Source organism: Lonchura striata, chromosome 22 (assembly GCF_046129695.1).
Source record: "Lonchura striata isolate bLonStr1 chromosome 22, bLonStr1.mat, whole genome shotgun sequence".
NCBI lineage: Eukaryota > Metazoa > Chordata > Aves > Passeriformes > Estrildidae > Lonchura > Lonchura striata.
Window position 1 is genome coordinate 3,768,873 of NC_134624.1, and position 13,493 is coordinate 3,782,365.

Here is a 13,493-nt window from a genome sequence, read left to right on the forward strand (position 1 = left end):
GCCAGGGATGCTCAGAGCCAAGGGAGCTGCACTCACTTGGTGACTTTGAAGATCCTCAGCAGCCGCAGGGCTCGCAGGACGCTGATGCCAAAGGAGGTGCCCGGCTTCACCGCAGCCCAGATGACCTCAAAAATACTGCCCACGATCACCTGCAGGGACAGAGCTCTCAGAGAGGGCACAGAGCTGCTGAGCTCCCCGGGGGCTCCCAGAGAGGCTCAGCAATCCCAGTTCAGGCTCTTCAGGAGAATCCTAAATTAGCAGGAGAACTGGAAAGCCTCACCCAGCTTTCTCCATGCCCAGGAGGAGAACACTCTGTCATTTATACACTGAGAGGAGCTTGTTGCTTTCTTCTTTCGCAGCCAAAATACCTTAAAATACTTTTTTTCTGAAGGACACTGTAATTTTTAATTGGATTTTTTAATGCTGGCTCAACTGCGAATGCCAGCAGTAGATGGGACTCAGAAAGAAAATAAAACTTGAGGTTTGTTACCACTAAATACGAGTGATAACCAGAGATTTTTGTTTTAAACAAGCTTAAAACCAAAGCAAAAAAGGACATTCTCCTGTCATCACACTGTCATTCCTTTTGTCACCCCACACAACCTGCAGAGCTGCAGGAGGGCACTGCCCCATCCTCCCCTTCCCATCAGAAGGACTAAAACTCCTCATCTGCAGCAGAACAGCAGCTCTGGGTGACATCTACCAGAAACTTCTGGCAGCTGAGAGTCTTTAGGAGAGCAATTAAAGCAATAATTATTATGAGATTCTGCAAAACCTCTGGCATGGAGACCCCAACATCTGCCTGGCCCTCAGCCTTGAGGTACTGAAAAAATTCTCCCAAATCAAGGTGGGCTTTTCCAATTTTGTTTTTCTGGTTGGTTTAAGGATGGCAGAGAATTCACCTCGAGCAAGGAAAAAAAATCTTCTCAAAAACCCTTCATTAGGAAAAGGACAAACAGTGATGGGTTCAGCACAGCTGGGGAGGACAATTAAACCCACACAGGTTTCTGCAGAGTTAATAGGATCAAACAGGCATTTCCCTGCCAATTGCTGGCATAATTCACATTAAGCCAACATTTTTGAGCTCCCACTGCCCGTGGGCCCCAGCTGGGTAGAGCACACCATAAGCACCAGTTTAGAACTGGTTATCACCAGAGCCCAGCTGGTGTGTGCAGTGGGAGGGAGGATTAATGGGGGCAGCAGCACTGGGAGCCCCATCATTACAAAAAGTTCAGGAGAATCCTAAATTAGCAGGAGAACTGGAAAACCTCACCAAGTTTTCTCCATACCCAGGAGGAGAACACTCTGTGATTTATACACTGAGAGGAGCTTGTTTCTTCTCTAGTAATCAAACTAACTCAAAATGCTTTTTTTTTTTTTTTTGAAGGACACTGTAATTCTTAATTAGAATTTTTTAATGCTGGCTCAACTGCAAATGCCACCAGTTCCTTTTCCCACACTTTCATGACAAAAACTTGGATGTCTCTGAGAATTCCATCACTGCTTAAGTGTCCTGCAACACACTGTGCCCTGGGCTTCCAGAAAATACAGAGGAAAGGGAGATCCACAGTGGTTGATAATTCCACTGTATCCCATCTGAAGAAGAACTAAAACTTCTCTCCCATCACTGGGAATCCCTCATTGTCTCAGGTGCAGCTGGGTGTGTGTTCAATTCCCATCAGTCAGAGCTGGGGCAGTTCTCCTCTGTTCATGGGCACTTTTCTTTATCTCTCCCACAGCCAATCCTCCCTCCAGGAGATCTCTGCTGTTAACAAGCCATTAATTATTAATTATCTTCTGTCCATGGCCACTGAGTGTCCCTGCATGGCTGAGAAAATTCCAGCATCCCATGGGGAGAGGCTCTGCCCAGGGGAGGAGCCAAACATTCCTACCTGGATCCAATCTGACCTGGGAACAGCACAGCAGCCTTTGCCCCCTGCATTCCCAGAGGAGCAGCTTTCTTCCCCTGCATTCCCAGAGGAGCCCAGGCCCATCTCCCCCAGCCCTGGAGCTCCAGAGGAAAACTCCCCCCTTGTGCAGGATCCTGCTCCAGCAGAAGCACAGCTGGCACTGCAGGAGGGCTGAGCCCCCCTGGGATGGGGCTGAGCCACCTCCCTGACCCACAGGGGACAGGGCTGCTCTGACTCTGGCTGTGTTTGTTTTCTTTGTTTGTACTATTGCATTTGTATTTTTAATTTTCCTGTTAAAGAACTGTTATTCCTATTTGCATATCTTTACCTGAGAGCCTCTTATTTTCAAAATTACAATAATTCAGAGGGAGAGGGTTTACATTTTCCATTTTGGGGGACACTCCTTCCTTCCTTAGCAGACTCCTGGCTTTTTAAACCCACACACTCATGAATCAGCAAAAACCCTTCCTCAGCCCTTGCACAGAGCACTGATAATTTATTTCCTCAGAGGCCCTCCTGGGAGCCTGGCTCCCCCTGGGCTGCTGCTCCCCAGGCAGATGTTGCTCTGGTTTGTTGTTTCACCCTGTGCGCCAGCACGGCTCCATCTCGATGGTTTGTCAGACAAAACTGGGGACAGAGCTCTGTGGTGCTCCACTGCTGAATTCGTTCTGGGGGCTGGAAGGTGGGGGAGGCAGGGAAAAAAACAGACAGAAGGAGGATCCCTATGGATTCTCTGAAGGAGGAGGAATTAGCAACAGATCAACAGTTTTCTCTCCTGGGACACCCTCAGCAGAGCTCCCTGCCAGGGCTGCACAGCCCACAAAGCTCAGACACCTCCCGAGTTCAGCCTTTGCTTTGTGCAGGCTCCTAAATCACCTGTCCCTGACAAGCTTTCTTTGTGGAAGGAGCATCCTGGATTCAGAGATCCAAGGGAATTGGCAGCCAGCCTGGGGGGCAGCTCAGAGCCCACCCAGTGCAGGACATCGACCCTTGTGCTGCCCAAGGTGGATCCACTGAGGCCTTTGAATAAATCCCTGTTTTATCTTTAGCTCTTCCCAGTCTCTGTTCTAGGACAGCCCTCACAAGGCATCAGTGACACTCCTAAAGGACAATTTATGGACAGTCTGGGTCTGGGCACTGTCCCTTGGGCTGGGCAGGACAACCCATCCCAACCCTCTGAGCCACCACAGCTGCCAGGACACCCCAAAACCAGAGCCCCACATTTGGGACAGCCTCGTGCAACACCTCAGGGTGCTGGACATGGGTGAGTGATTGAATCTCAAATTCTATTTACTCTGAGCTTTGCTGCTGTCACGGCCAAAAAGAGAATGAATTGGCTCAACTCAGAGCCTTGGATTTAGGAGGTGACAACAGCTCCTCCTCCCTTGTGGGAGCAGAGGAATTTGGCTTCATGGAGGAAGAGTCACTCCCAGCATTTTGGCAGATAAAGGCTAGAAACAGCAGCCTGAATGTCAGAGCAAGGCTGGGTGAGGAGTGCAATGGCCTGAGCCACTCTCCCTGGATCCAAAGCTCCGTATCTGGATTCTTACAACAGCCGAGTCCTGCTCAGCCCAGCTCAGATAAGAGTTCTCCTCTGCAAGCACAGATTACAGCTAATAGCTTTTAATGAATAAATTAACATCCACATGCCAGGCTCCTTGTCAGGTGGAGCCAAACCCAGCCCTGCTATTCGCACCAGAGCTGCAGTTTGAGCCTGGATTTCTGCGCTGAAATTTGAATTATTGCCCTGCTGTCACCTCCTTAGGTGTCTGCTGCTCCTGGTGATGTCTGAAAAGCTCTGCCTGTGTGACTCCAGGTGAGGGCTGCTCAGAGGGTGGCACGAGCAGGAAGATGTGTGGGGTTTTTTTTGTCTTTCAATCAGCTCATTGCAACGGGAGGGACAGAATCTGCCGGCAGTCAGAGGCGCTGATGCTGCCAACAGCCCGGGGCTGGAGGAAATGAATCCCCCCGCTGTCACTTCCCTTCCAAAAGGAGGATAACGAGGGAAGCTTCATGCATCTCACTGCTAATTTATACAGGGACTGCTCCTCACAGGAGACGCTCCCAGCACCACTTCATCCTTAAACACCTGAATGACAGGAGAGACTCCTGCTTGGCACAGGGAGGGCTTTCAAGGACATGCAGTGACAGGAGGGAGGTTTCCCACTGCTAGAGGGCAGGGTTGGATGGGATATTGGGAAGGAATTCTTCCCTGTGAGGGGAGGAAGGGTTGGAATGGAATTCTCAGAGGAGCTGTGGCTGCTCCTGGATTCCTGGCAGCATCCAAGGCCAGGCTGAATGGGGTTAGGGCAACCTGGGACAATGGAAGGTGTCCCTGCCCATGGCAGGGGGTTGGAATTAGATGACTTTAAGGTTCCTTCCACCCCAAACCATTCTATGATTTATCCACCCTGCTGGACATTACTCACCCCAAAGTCAAAGCAGTTGAATGAAGAGTGGAAGTAATTCCTTGGCCCCAGCCCATACATCTTCAAAGACATCTCAGTGAGGAACAGCCCCAGGAAAACGAACTCTGCGAAATCTGGAAACAGGAGAAGAGATTAAATTAATCTGTGAGCCCTTGGTGGGCAGAGCTCTTCATGTGGTGCTGGAACTCAAAATGTCCCTCAGACATTTCTGGAGGTTCCAGGCCCTGGTCAGGAGCATTTGAGACCCTGGCAGACAGCTGGAAACAGCTGTGATTTTGGGTTTGAACCATGGAATGATTTACTAACCTTGCAGGAAGAACAAGAAGTCACAAAAGTTTAGATATTAGAGTAGAAGTAGTCACAAAGTAGAGGGAAGAATTTCTGAGTGCTGTACAGGGGGGTTTTGGTTTTGTACATGGGGGTCAGAGGTTTTAAGATGGATTTGGGATTTGGGCCTGCCCTGTCCTCCCTCTTTCTCCTTCCTTACCTCCATGTTCTTGGTGATGTTGGCACTCACAGATTGGTTTAGAGTAGAAAAGCACCATTTAATATAGGTAATAGGTATTAGGGAAAAACTGTAACCATGTAACATGTAATGTACCATATAAAAGATAGAAAATCACCATTTAATATAGGTAATAGGCATTGGGAAAAACTGTAAACATGTAACATGTAATGTACCATATAAAAGATAGAAAATCACCATTTAATATAGGTAATAGGCATTGGGAAAAACTGTAACCATGTCACACGTAACGTACCATATAAAAGACAGCAGCAGCCCTGGGTGGGAGAGAAGAAGCAGTCGGGGTCAGAGAGGATGTCAGGGTGTGTGTGTGCCTCTGCCTGAGCTGGGAGCAAACCACAGCAGCCCCAGAAGAAAATCTTTTAGATAACTCACAATAAACTGCCTTGAGACCGAACAACAGAGACTGCTGAGCCTTTCTTTGGAAGCTCGGGCTGGAGGAGAGACTTTTCCACCACATGGAACCCCTGAACCAGGTCTGGGTTCCACAATGTGGGGAACTTTTTGTTCCTTTTTTCACAGCACCAGGGGCCTGCTGGCAGAAGGAAATCCCTGTGCAATGGCAAACAGGACCCAGGCAGAGTTTGGCACAATTCTCTCTGCGTGTCCATGAGCTGTGTGAAGTCCATGCTCACCTCCACTCTTGGGTGGGGAAGGAGCATTAAATAATATCCTCATTGTCTCTAGAAAGGAGTTTCAAAAGAAAGCCCTGGATCTAATATTTTTAAAGGTCAAATTTAATTGCAGAGATGTTTTGGGACTTCCATACTTGCAAGAGATGGAAACTTTAGGGTGTGGGGTGTAAGTTTTTGTACCATCCTCTGATGATAAAAATACCTTTCTACCCAACAGAAGTGCTGACTCTGAGGGCTCATATTCAGAGGTGTTGTGTCTCCTGTTACCACATTTATTTTTATTATAGCCCTGTAATTATGGAAGAGCCCCTTCTGTTTCCTTTTCCTTCACATATCACAGGCTGGGAAGCTTTTGATGGGAAAATTTATCACCTATGATGAAACAAAGGGCAGAAGGAACAGAGCTGGAGGCTTCAATTTCCACATCAAGTTTTGAGGACTTGAAGCTACAGCAAACACTGCCTTTGGCATTTTAAGTTTGGATCTGGAGGCCAATAAGCAACAGCAAGAGTGAAATGTTAAAAACAAAAAGAAAAAAAAAAACACCAAAAAAAGGCAAAAACCACCTACACTACCAAGAAAAACCAAACAGCAGAAGGCAAAGCTCTCTCTCTCTGGAGAAAATATGAGGAAAAGAATCAAACCTCAAAAAGGTGGGGATTAATCACCTTGTTTAGTGCAGCACAGGAGGTTCTCAGAGGCTGCAGCAGAACAGATGCTACAAGAAAGACTCCTGTAATTTTGATTTTATGATTCCAGGAATGATAAAAAGGAGATGGTGCCGAACTTTATGCAGAGGTGCACAGAGACAGAAGAGGGGTACAGATACAAGGAAAATTTCAGCAGGACAATCCTGGATTCCAGGAGCTTTGCACTCTGGGGCAATTCCAATCTCTGCTCTGGGACAGGGAATGCTGGAGATCAGGAAAGGTTCTTCCCTGGCCTTGCACATCCATAGGGAGTGAGCAGAGCTGGCCCAGGGCCATTCTGGGTGTCTTTGGAAATTCTTTGAAAAATGCAGTTTCAATTACCCCCCAAAAAAAGGGGTTTTAAATTTTAAATGAAAGCCAGTCATGGAACACCATGGACATAAAGTTCCCTGAAATCCAGGAAGAAATAATGAGATGAGAGAGGCTTTATTAACACCTTGGTGAGGAGCCTGCAAGGACACCTGTGCCAACAGCTGCACAAGGGGAGGAAATTTCAGGCGAGTAGTAATTCTCCCCCCTGACCTGCTCTCCTTGAAAACAGCAGCAAGATCCTTCAAGGAGACTCTCAAGGACAACGTGTTCCCAGCTGAGGAATAAGGTGACAAAATCTGAGACCCACAGCTTTTTTGCCAGGAAGAGGCAGATTCACCCTCTGGATCTCGGTGCTCAGGGAGGAGCAGGGGCACAGGAGCAGCACAGCTCCCTCTCTCCCTGAGGCTTTCCAGGAGAAGCCTCTTCACACCTGACCAAGCTGCAGCTTTTCTCTCCTTCCTCACAGGAGGTGCAAGGACTCGGTGAGGAAGCTCTGTCTCCAGCACCAAGGATCCCAGAGCAAGGAGATACCCACCATGGTGCTGGGAATCCATCCCACCTTCCCTCTGCTCTGGTGAGGCCCCACCTGCAGAGCTGCCTCCAGCTCTGGGACCAGCAGGAGCACCTGGAGCTGCTGGAACCAGTCCAGAGCAAACCTGAACCTGCTCCAGGGCTGGAGCCCCTGACCTGGAGCCAGGCTGGGAGAGCTGGGGGTGCTCCAAAGCTCCAGGGAGAGCTCAGAGCCCCTCCAGGGCCTGAAGGGGCTCCAGGAGAGCTGCAGAGGGGCTTTGGTGTCCCTCAGCAGGTGGTGCTGACTGGCACGACTTCCAGAGACAGCGTCCCTATGCCAAGGGGTGATTTTCGGCCAGTGCTGTGAAAGCTTTGTTAAATCAGCTGATAAAACCACGGGGAGAGGTTGCAGATCCTCCAGGAAGCAGTGCCCACCCCCCACATGTGTCATATCTCTAGCAGGGAGATTCTCATCCCTCATCTCTGCCCCAGCCTCACCTGTCCGAGTCACACCTCAGGTGGCCCCCAAATTCTTCCACAGGACAACAAAATCCTCAGTAGTGTTTCTTATGCAAATTTGCACCAGCAGACCTCAGGACTCTTTGCCAAGACTATCACCAGCATCCCAAAGGAGCAAAAAAGGAGGAAGGCCCAAGGATTAACGTTCAGCCACCGCTCCAGCAGGAGGCTGAACACACCCTGGGTATCACAAGTGCAAAGGTGTCACCATCAGGCTGACACATCCTGCAAACACACGTGCAAATCCAGAATATCACCCAAGAAAAAAGCTAGGAAGTGGCATAAGAAAATTTAATTATATTAAAAAAATATATAAAGCCAGGAAGTGTTTAAAACTGAGAGCATCTAAAAAACAACTTCCTTCTGCTGCTCTTGCAAGAGACACTCTTGGCCTTTGCCAGCTGATGAATCCCAGAGCAGAGCCCAGCACGGCAGCAAGAGCTGTGTCCCAGCAGGTACCAGATGCTACAAAGCACAGCCCAGGGAGGCTGGCATGGAGCAAGTGGAATTCAGACCCTGAACTCCTCAGGCAGAAGGAGCAGGCTCCATGCAGAGGCTGCTGCACCCAACACACCATTTCTTCTGAGAAGGCCCTGCCTCAATAATTGAAAATGCAATTGTGTTGTTTGGGCCTTCTGGTATCTAAACCTCACCTAATTTCATTTGCCTTACTCAAAAGCATTTTGTGATGTGATTTAAGGAGGAAAAGTTTGATACAAACACTTTTATTTCATTTCCAAGCTGTGCTGTTGGCAAAGGCCGTGCAAGCATCTCCTCACCCACACCTTTGAATTAGGCTCCTAATTAGAGTTACCAGCTCCTTTTTGTCAATCACTTATGGATTAATTCCATTTCCAAGACCAGTGGCATCAGAAGCAGGTGCTGAGCTCGACACTTCCTTTTCCTCTCATATTAATCCAAGCAGGAGAACTTCAGTAGGGCAGAACTTCCCCCTTTCTGCCCAAGCAGATGTGAAATGCTCAACAGACAGAAATAATATGCTCCAGAAAGCCTTTTCCTTATAAATGCTGCATATTTATATCCAGAGGGAGCTGGTTTTTGACATCAAAGGCAACAACAGCACCAAAAAAAGGCCAAACTGCCCCAAACGTGAGGTTCAGCACTGGGCAGGCTCTCAGGCTAGAATGGATTAAATGCTGCGTTCAGATACTGGATTTATCAAAAGGAGACATTGTGGATTTGGGGTTTAGACCTACACAGATTAAGGAGCCAGGAAGGATCCTTGCAGGATTTGCTGGAGAAAGAAGAGAGCTTTGGGAAGGGCAGCCCTGAGGGAAACCTGAGTGACCCAGTGCTGAAACCTCCTCCCCACAGTCCCTAAAATCCATCCCACAGTCCTTAAACCCACCCCACAGTCCCTCAACCCATCCCAAAGTCCCTAAACCCATCCCAGTCCCAAAAACCCATCCCACAGTCCCTAGAATCCATCCGACAGTCCCAAAACCCCCTCCCCACAGTCCCAAAACCCTATCCTACAGTCCCTAAACCCATCCCACAGTCCCAAAAACCCATCCCACACTCCCTAAAACCCATTCTACACTCCCTAAAACCCATCCCACAGTCCCAAAACCTCATCCTAGTCCCAAAAACCCATCCCACAGTCCCTAAACCCATCCGACACTCCCTAAAACCCATCCCACAGTCCCTAAAACCCATCCCACAGTCCCGAAAATCTATCCCAGTCCCAAAAACCCATCCCACAGTCCCTAGAATCCATCCGACACTCCCTAAAACCCATCCCACAGTCCCTAAACCCATCCCACACTCCCTAAAACCCATCCCACAGTCCCTAAAACCCATCCCACACTCCCCAATACCCATCCCAGAGCCCCAAAACCCATCCCACAGAGGCAGGGAGCTCAGGTCCTTCCTTCACCCCCCAGCTTTGGCCAGAGGAGGAGGAGCCCACCCCAGCCCCATCCCTGGGCTCCTGCCCTGCCCCAGTGCCTGCAGCTCTCCCGCAGCAGGAGCTGCTGCCCGTGGCCAAAGGCACAGCCCTGGTCTCTCTGCTCCTCCACGGCGTCCCCAGCATGGATTTTGAGGAGCCCTCAGCTGAAAATTCATCTTTTCTGCTACCAGACCTCAGTGATGCCATTCCAGAGTTGGTTTCTGACAGAAATCTCTTCTTTCTCAGAATACTGGCAGTAGTGGAAAGGAGCGCGAAGAGATGATAATAAAATCATGAAATATATGTCTGAAATATATTCTTTTATAGGCAACTGCAGCTTATTTAACCAAAGTTCTGTGCTTCACTTAGCAGTGTCCATCTGCAGCATGAGAGAAATCCTATTTGGCCCTGGAGTCCCTTCCACACAGAGAAGGAGAATCTCTGATTGAATTTGAGGATAATTACAGGGGCATGAAGTAGGGCCTGTTATTAATCATACCAGAAGAATTCAAAGAATTCCTCATCAGTGCTTTCAATAAAGCTAAAGAAATCCCAAGCCTCTCCCCAAAGCTCCTGCAGTCCTTTTTCCAAAGCACTTGTACAGATATGGAGCATCAAGCAGAGAAAGCTAATCAGAACAATTCAAAACAGAAAAGTTAAAAGAAAAGACCAAGGGAAAAATAAATCAATGCAGACCCGTAGGCTTTTACCAACTGTTCTTTAAGTAAAATTAATTTGTAATGTAATTAAACTTCTCCCCAGAGGGACAGGTATAATTGAATTAGAGGTGCCTGGGTAGAGTTGCAGGGTTTAGCAGATCCTTTTCCTGTGCTCCTCTCCTGCTGCTACAGTTCCCAAAAAGCCTCATCAGTTCATTCCTGAGCCCTCCCTCAAACAACATCATTGGAATTTTTGATTTCTCTCTTGCTCGGCATCACACCAGCCAGGTCCTGCTCCTCTGCAGCGATGTTCCCTCATCAGGGATTGACTCTTAAACCATTTTTAAACTCTGCCACTCTCCCAGTGATTTTGCCAAGTATTTCCAGGAGTTGTCTGAAATCCCCTGGTTTGTGCTCTCTCCTTCTGCCTCTATCGAATGGATTTGTGCACAAACCTTGGGCAGAACGGGGCTTCCCAGGAGCATTCCTGGAGGGCTCAGCCCAGCTGGGCTCCTTCCCAAACATTCCCTGAACTCGGGATTCAAAGAGGGATTAGTAGAAATACGAGGATATGGAAACTCTGCCATCCCCCAGGAAAGGGGTAGGAAGGTTTAGGTCATCCCCTGTCGGAATCTGAGGTATTGATGATTCTGAGATTGTAGAAATTCTCTGTCTGTCAGCCCCGCTGCCAAAGCAGAAGCCATAATTGGTCTGTGCTGGTTTCCAGGTTGTTTATTCTGTTTATCTCTCACATGTTCTGCTGCCCTGCCCAGCTCTGTCCTGCAGGGCAGCGTGTGGGGCTCTGCCCTCAGTGGGATGTGACAAACATTAAATACCAGAAACTCCCTGGGCTGCATTTACAAGAACGTGCCAATATCTGTCACCTACGTTGGACGGTGTGTCCCCAGCCTGAACCAACAGAAAAATGCCAACACCACAGTGAGACATGGAGGGCATGAAGAAGGAGAAAAAGGACAAGGCACACCCAATTTCCTCCATCTTGTCCCCTTTGGACCCCTAATCTAGAATCCTAAAATTTTACTTTTGCACCCGTGCCACACTTAATTATTACTTATATCAAACACTCAGAGCTTGTAATTCATCCTGTAAGATTGAAAACTCTTTTCCATGGACAGAGATCACAGACAGTGTCTCTGGGGGCTCTGTCCAGGGGGTTCCTGACCCCTGCCAGGGTCCCAGGGCAGCCAGAGGGAAGCCCTTATCTAAGTTTCCCAGCTGGAGGTGAATAATTCCAAGAGACAGAACCAGCCCTTCCAGCCCTCACTGGAATATTAAGGAGTTCCTGTCTCGAGGATTTCTCCATGTTTCCTTGGAAAAGTCACTGCATAAGGTGCTCCCAAAACTGTGTTTTGTAAATCTGTCACTTTTTTTTGAGTTGGAAGACTTCAAGTGTAGGGTTTGTTTCCTAAACATTTAGTCCTAATTCCAGAGGAAATCCTAATCCTCAAACTTTTAATTACTCTGCCAATCTAGCTTATTATTTCCTCTGGTAAATTGAGGTAATGAATAAGCAAGAGTGATTTCTCTGTATGGTCTGTCTCTCTTTTCAGTTGAAATCTTGCCAAAAAAAAAAAAAAATACTTGAAAGGAATTTCTGTCCTTATTATACATCTCTCATTAGAGCTCCATTACCTGGTGGCATTAAATATTTCAACAAATATTAATAAGGAGCTTTTGATGTCAGAGCAGTCAGTATTCCTGACCTCTTAGGTCTAGTAAAAAAAAAAAACTTCAAAAGTTTGCCTTCCTTGTAATAAGGTAAGACCTGAGGATCTGAGGCAAGAAATATTTAAGTATCTAATTTATAGAGAAATCAAGGCAAATTAGGTAGATAAGGATCTTTAAAGATCTCAGCCAACATTGTTAAGACTGTTGGAAATATCTGAGGTTTTTTTTCCCAGTCTTCTGTTTGCTTTTTTCAGAAGTTTTATTTAAATTTTCATCTGGTCAAGTGCTGAACAACAGATTTCTTCCTGGTCTTTTTACAGGGTCAGAAATGGCCAAAGGAATGGCTTTGTCTTCCAGGAACAAACCTCATCTCATCCCTTCAGAAGGAAAAATTTGCACTATCAGCAGGATGAATTTCTACATTTCCAGTTCTAGGAGTCCCAGCCTCCAAACTTCATTAAAATAAACAAAATAAGCTCCATCCCTCACCTTTCATTTTTTTTTTAACCAAGCTTTGTCAGCGAGTCTGTGACCTCAGGGAGACACCATTTCTCATTCATCAGAACAATTAGAAAACCCAAAACTCGTATTTCAAAAGCACTTCTAGACTCTCTGAGCTAAACCAGGTGACCACAGGAACAGGCTAAAATAAAATCTTTTCACAAATACAGAATAATCTCTCTGGGAGTATTTCTGTCACTTAATGTCACAGGAGGGCACCGTGCCATCCATCACGCCCCATGAGGGAGGGCATGGAACCAAAAAAGAGCTGTAAAGGTGCAACCTTTTAAAGGCTCTGACAGGAATCACAGCAATGTGGGGCCTTAGGGCCTGATTCCATAAGCACTGGCAGGATTTTTATCTCACAGACCATTCCAGCTGCTGGTACCCCAGGAATATCAGAACTGGCAGAGCTCTGTGTCCCCAACAGCAATCACCCATGGGTGCTGCAGATCTGCTGCAAAGTGACACAAATTTGCATTCTCTGGACACGGTTAGCCAAAGAATCCCGCTTTTCCCAGACATCATTCCCCTTCCTTTTGAGCATCCTGCCCCAGGACAATTCCTCCTACAATTCCTCCTCCTGCCCCATTCTAGGACAATTTCTCCTCCTGCCCCATTCCAGTTCAGTTCCTCCTGCCCCATTCCAGGACAATTCCTTCTCCTTCCCCATTCCAAGAGAATTCCTCCTGCCCCATTCCAGTTCAATTCCTCCTGCCCTGTTCCAGGACAATTCTTCCTACAATTCCTCCTCCTGTCTCATTCCAGTACAATTCCTCCTGCCCCATTCCAGGACAATTCCTCCTCCTTCCCTATTCCAGTACAATTTCTATTGCCCTCTTCCAGAGCAATTTCTCCTCTCCTGTTCCAGGACAATTCCTCCTCCTGCCCCATTCCAGGACAATTCCTCCTCCTTCCCCATTCCAAGAGAATTCCTCCTGCCCTGTTCCAGAGCAATTCTTCCTGCACTCTTCCAGGCTTTACACCTGACTAAATCTCAGTTTTGCAACAACCTTTAGGATAACATTCCCCTCTCAAACCAACACCCTGGTGGATTTTTTCTGAACTGTGTGATTCAGTAATTTGAAATATGATTTGAAAGAGAATTGAGATTCAGTCTGGAGAAGGAAAGCTTTGAGATTACCTAAATGTGGCATTTCAGGACCTGAAAGGGCTGACAGAAA

The 13,493-nt window shown here is 47.5% G+C and overlaps 1 protein-coding gene across 6 annotated transcripts in view; it reads right to left on the reverse strand.

The window, feature by feature from the left end:
* The window catches only part of CACNA1B (calcium voltage-gated channel subunit alpha1 B), a 273,337-nt gene that overhangs the window by 77,044 nt on the left and 182,800 nt on the right, over nucleotides 1–13,493 (reverse strand). For all 6 annotated transcript variants that reach the window (XM_077787824.1, XM_077787825.1, XM_077787823.1 and 3 more), the window contains 2 exons: nucleotides 4,340–4,452; nucleotides 37–149 (listed from right to left, as the gene is read on the reverse strand). In XM_077787824.1, the coding sequence (XP_077643950.1) occupies nucleotides 37–149; nucleotides 4,340–4,452 (226 nt within the window). The remainder of the gene's footprint in view (nucleotides 1–36; nucleotides 150–4,339; nucleotides 4,453–13,493) is intronic.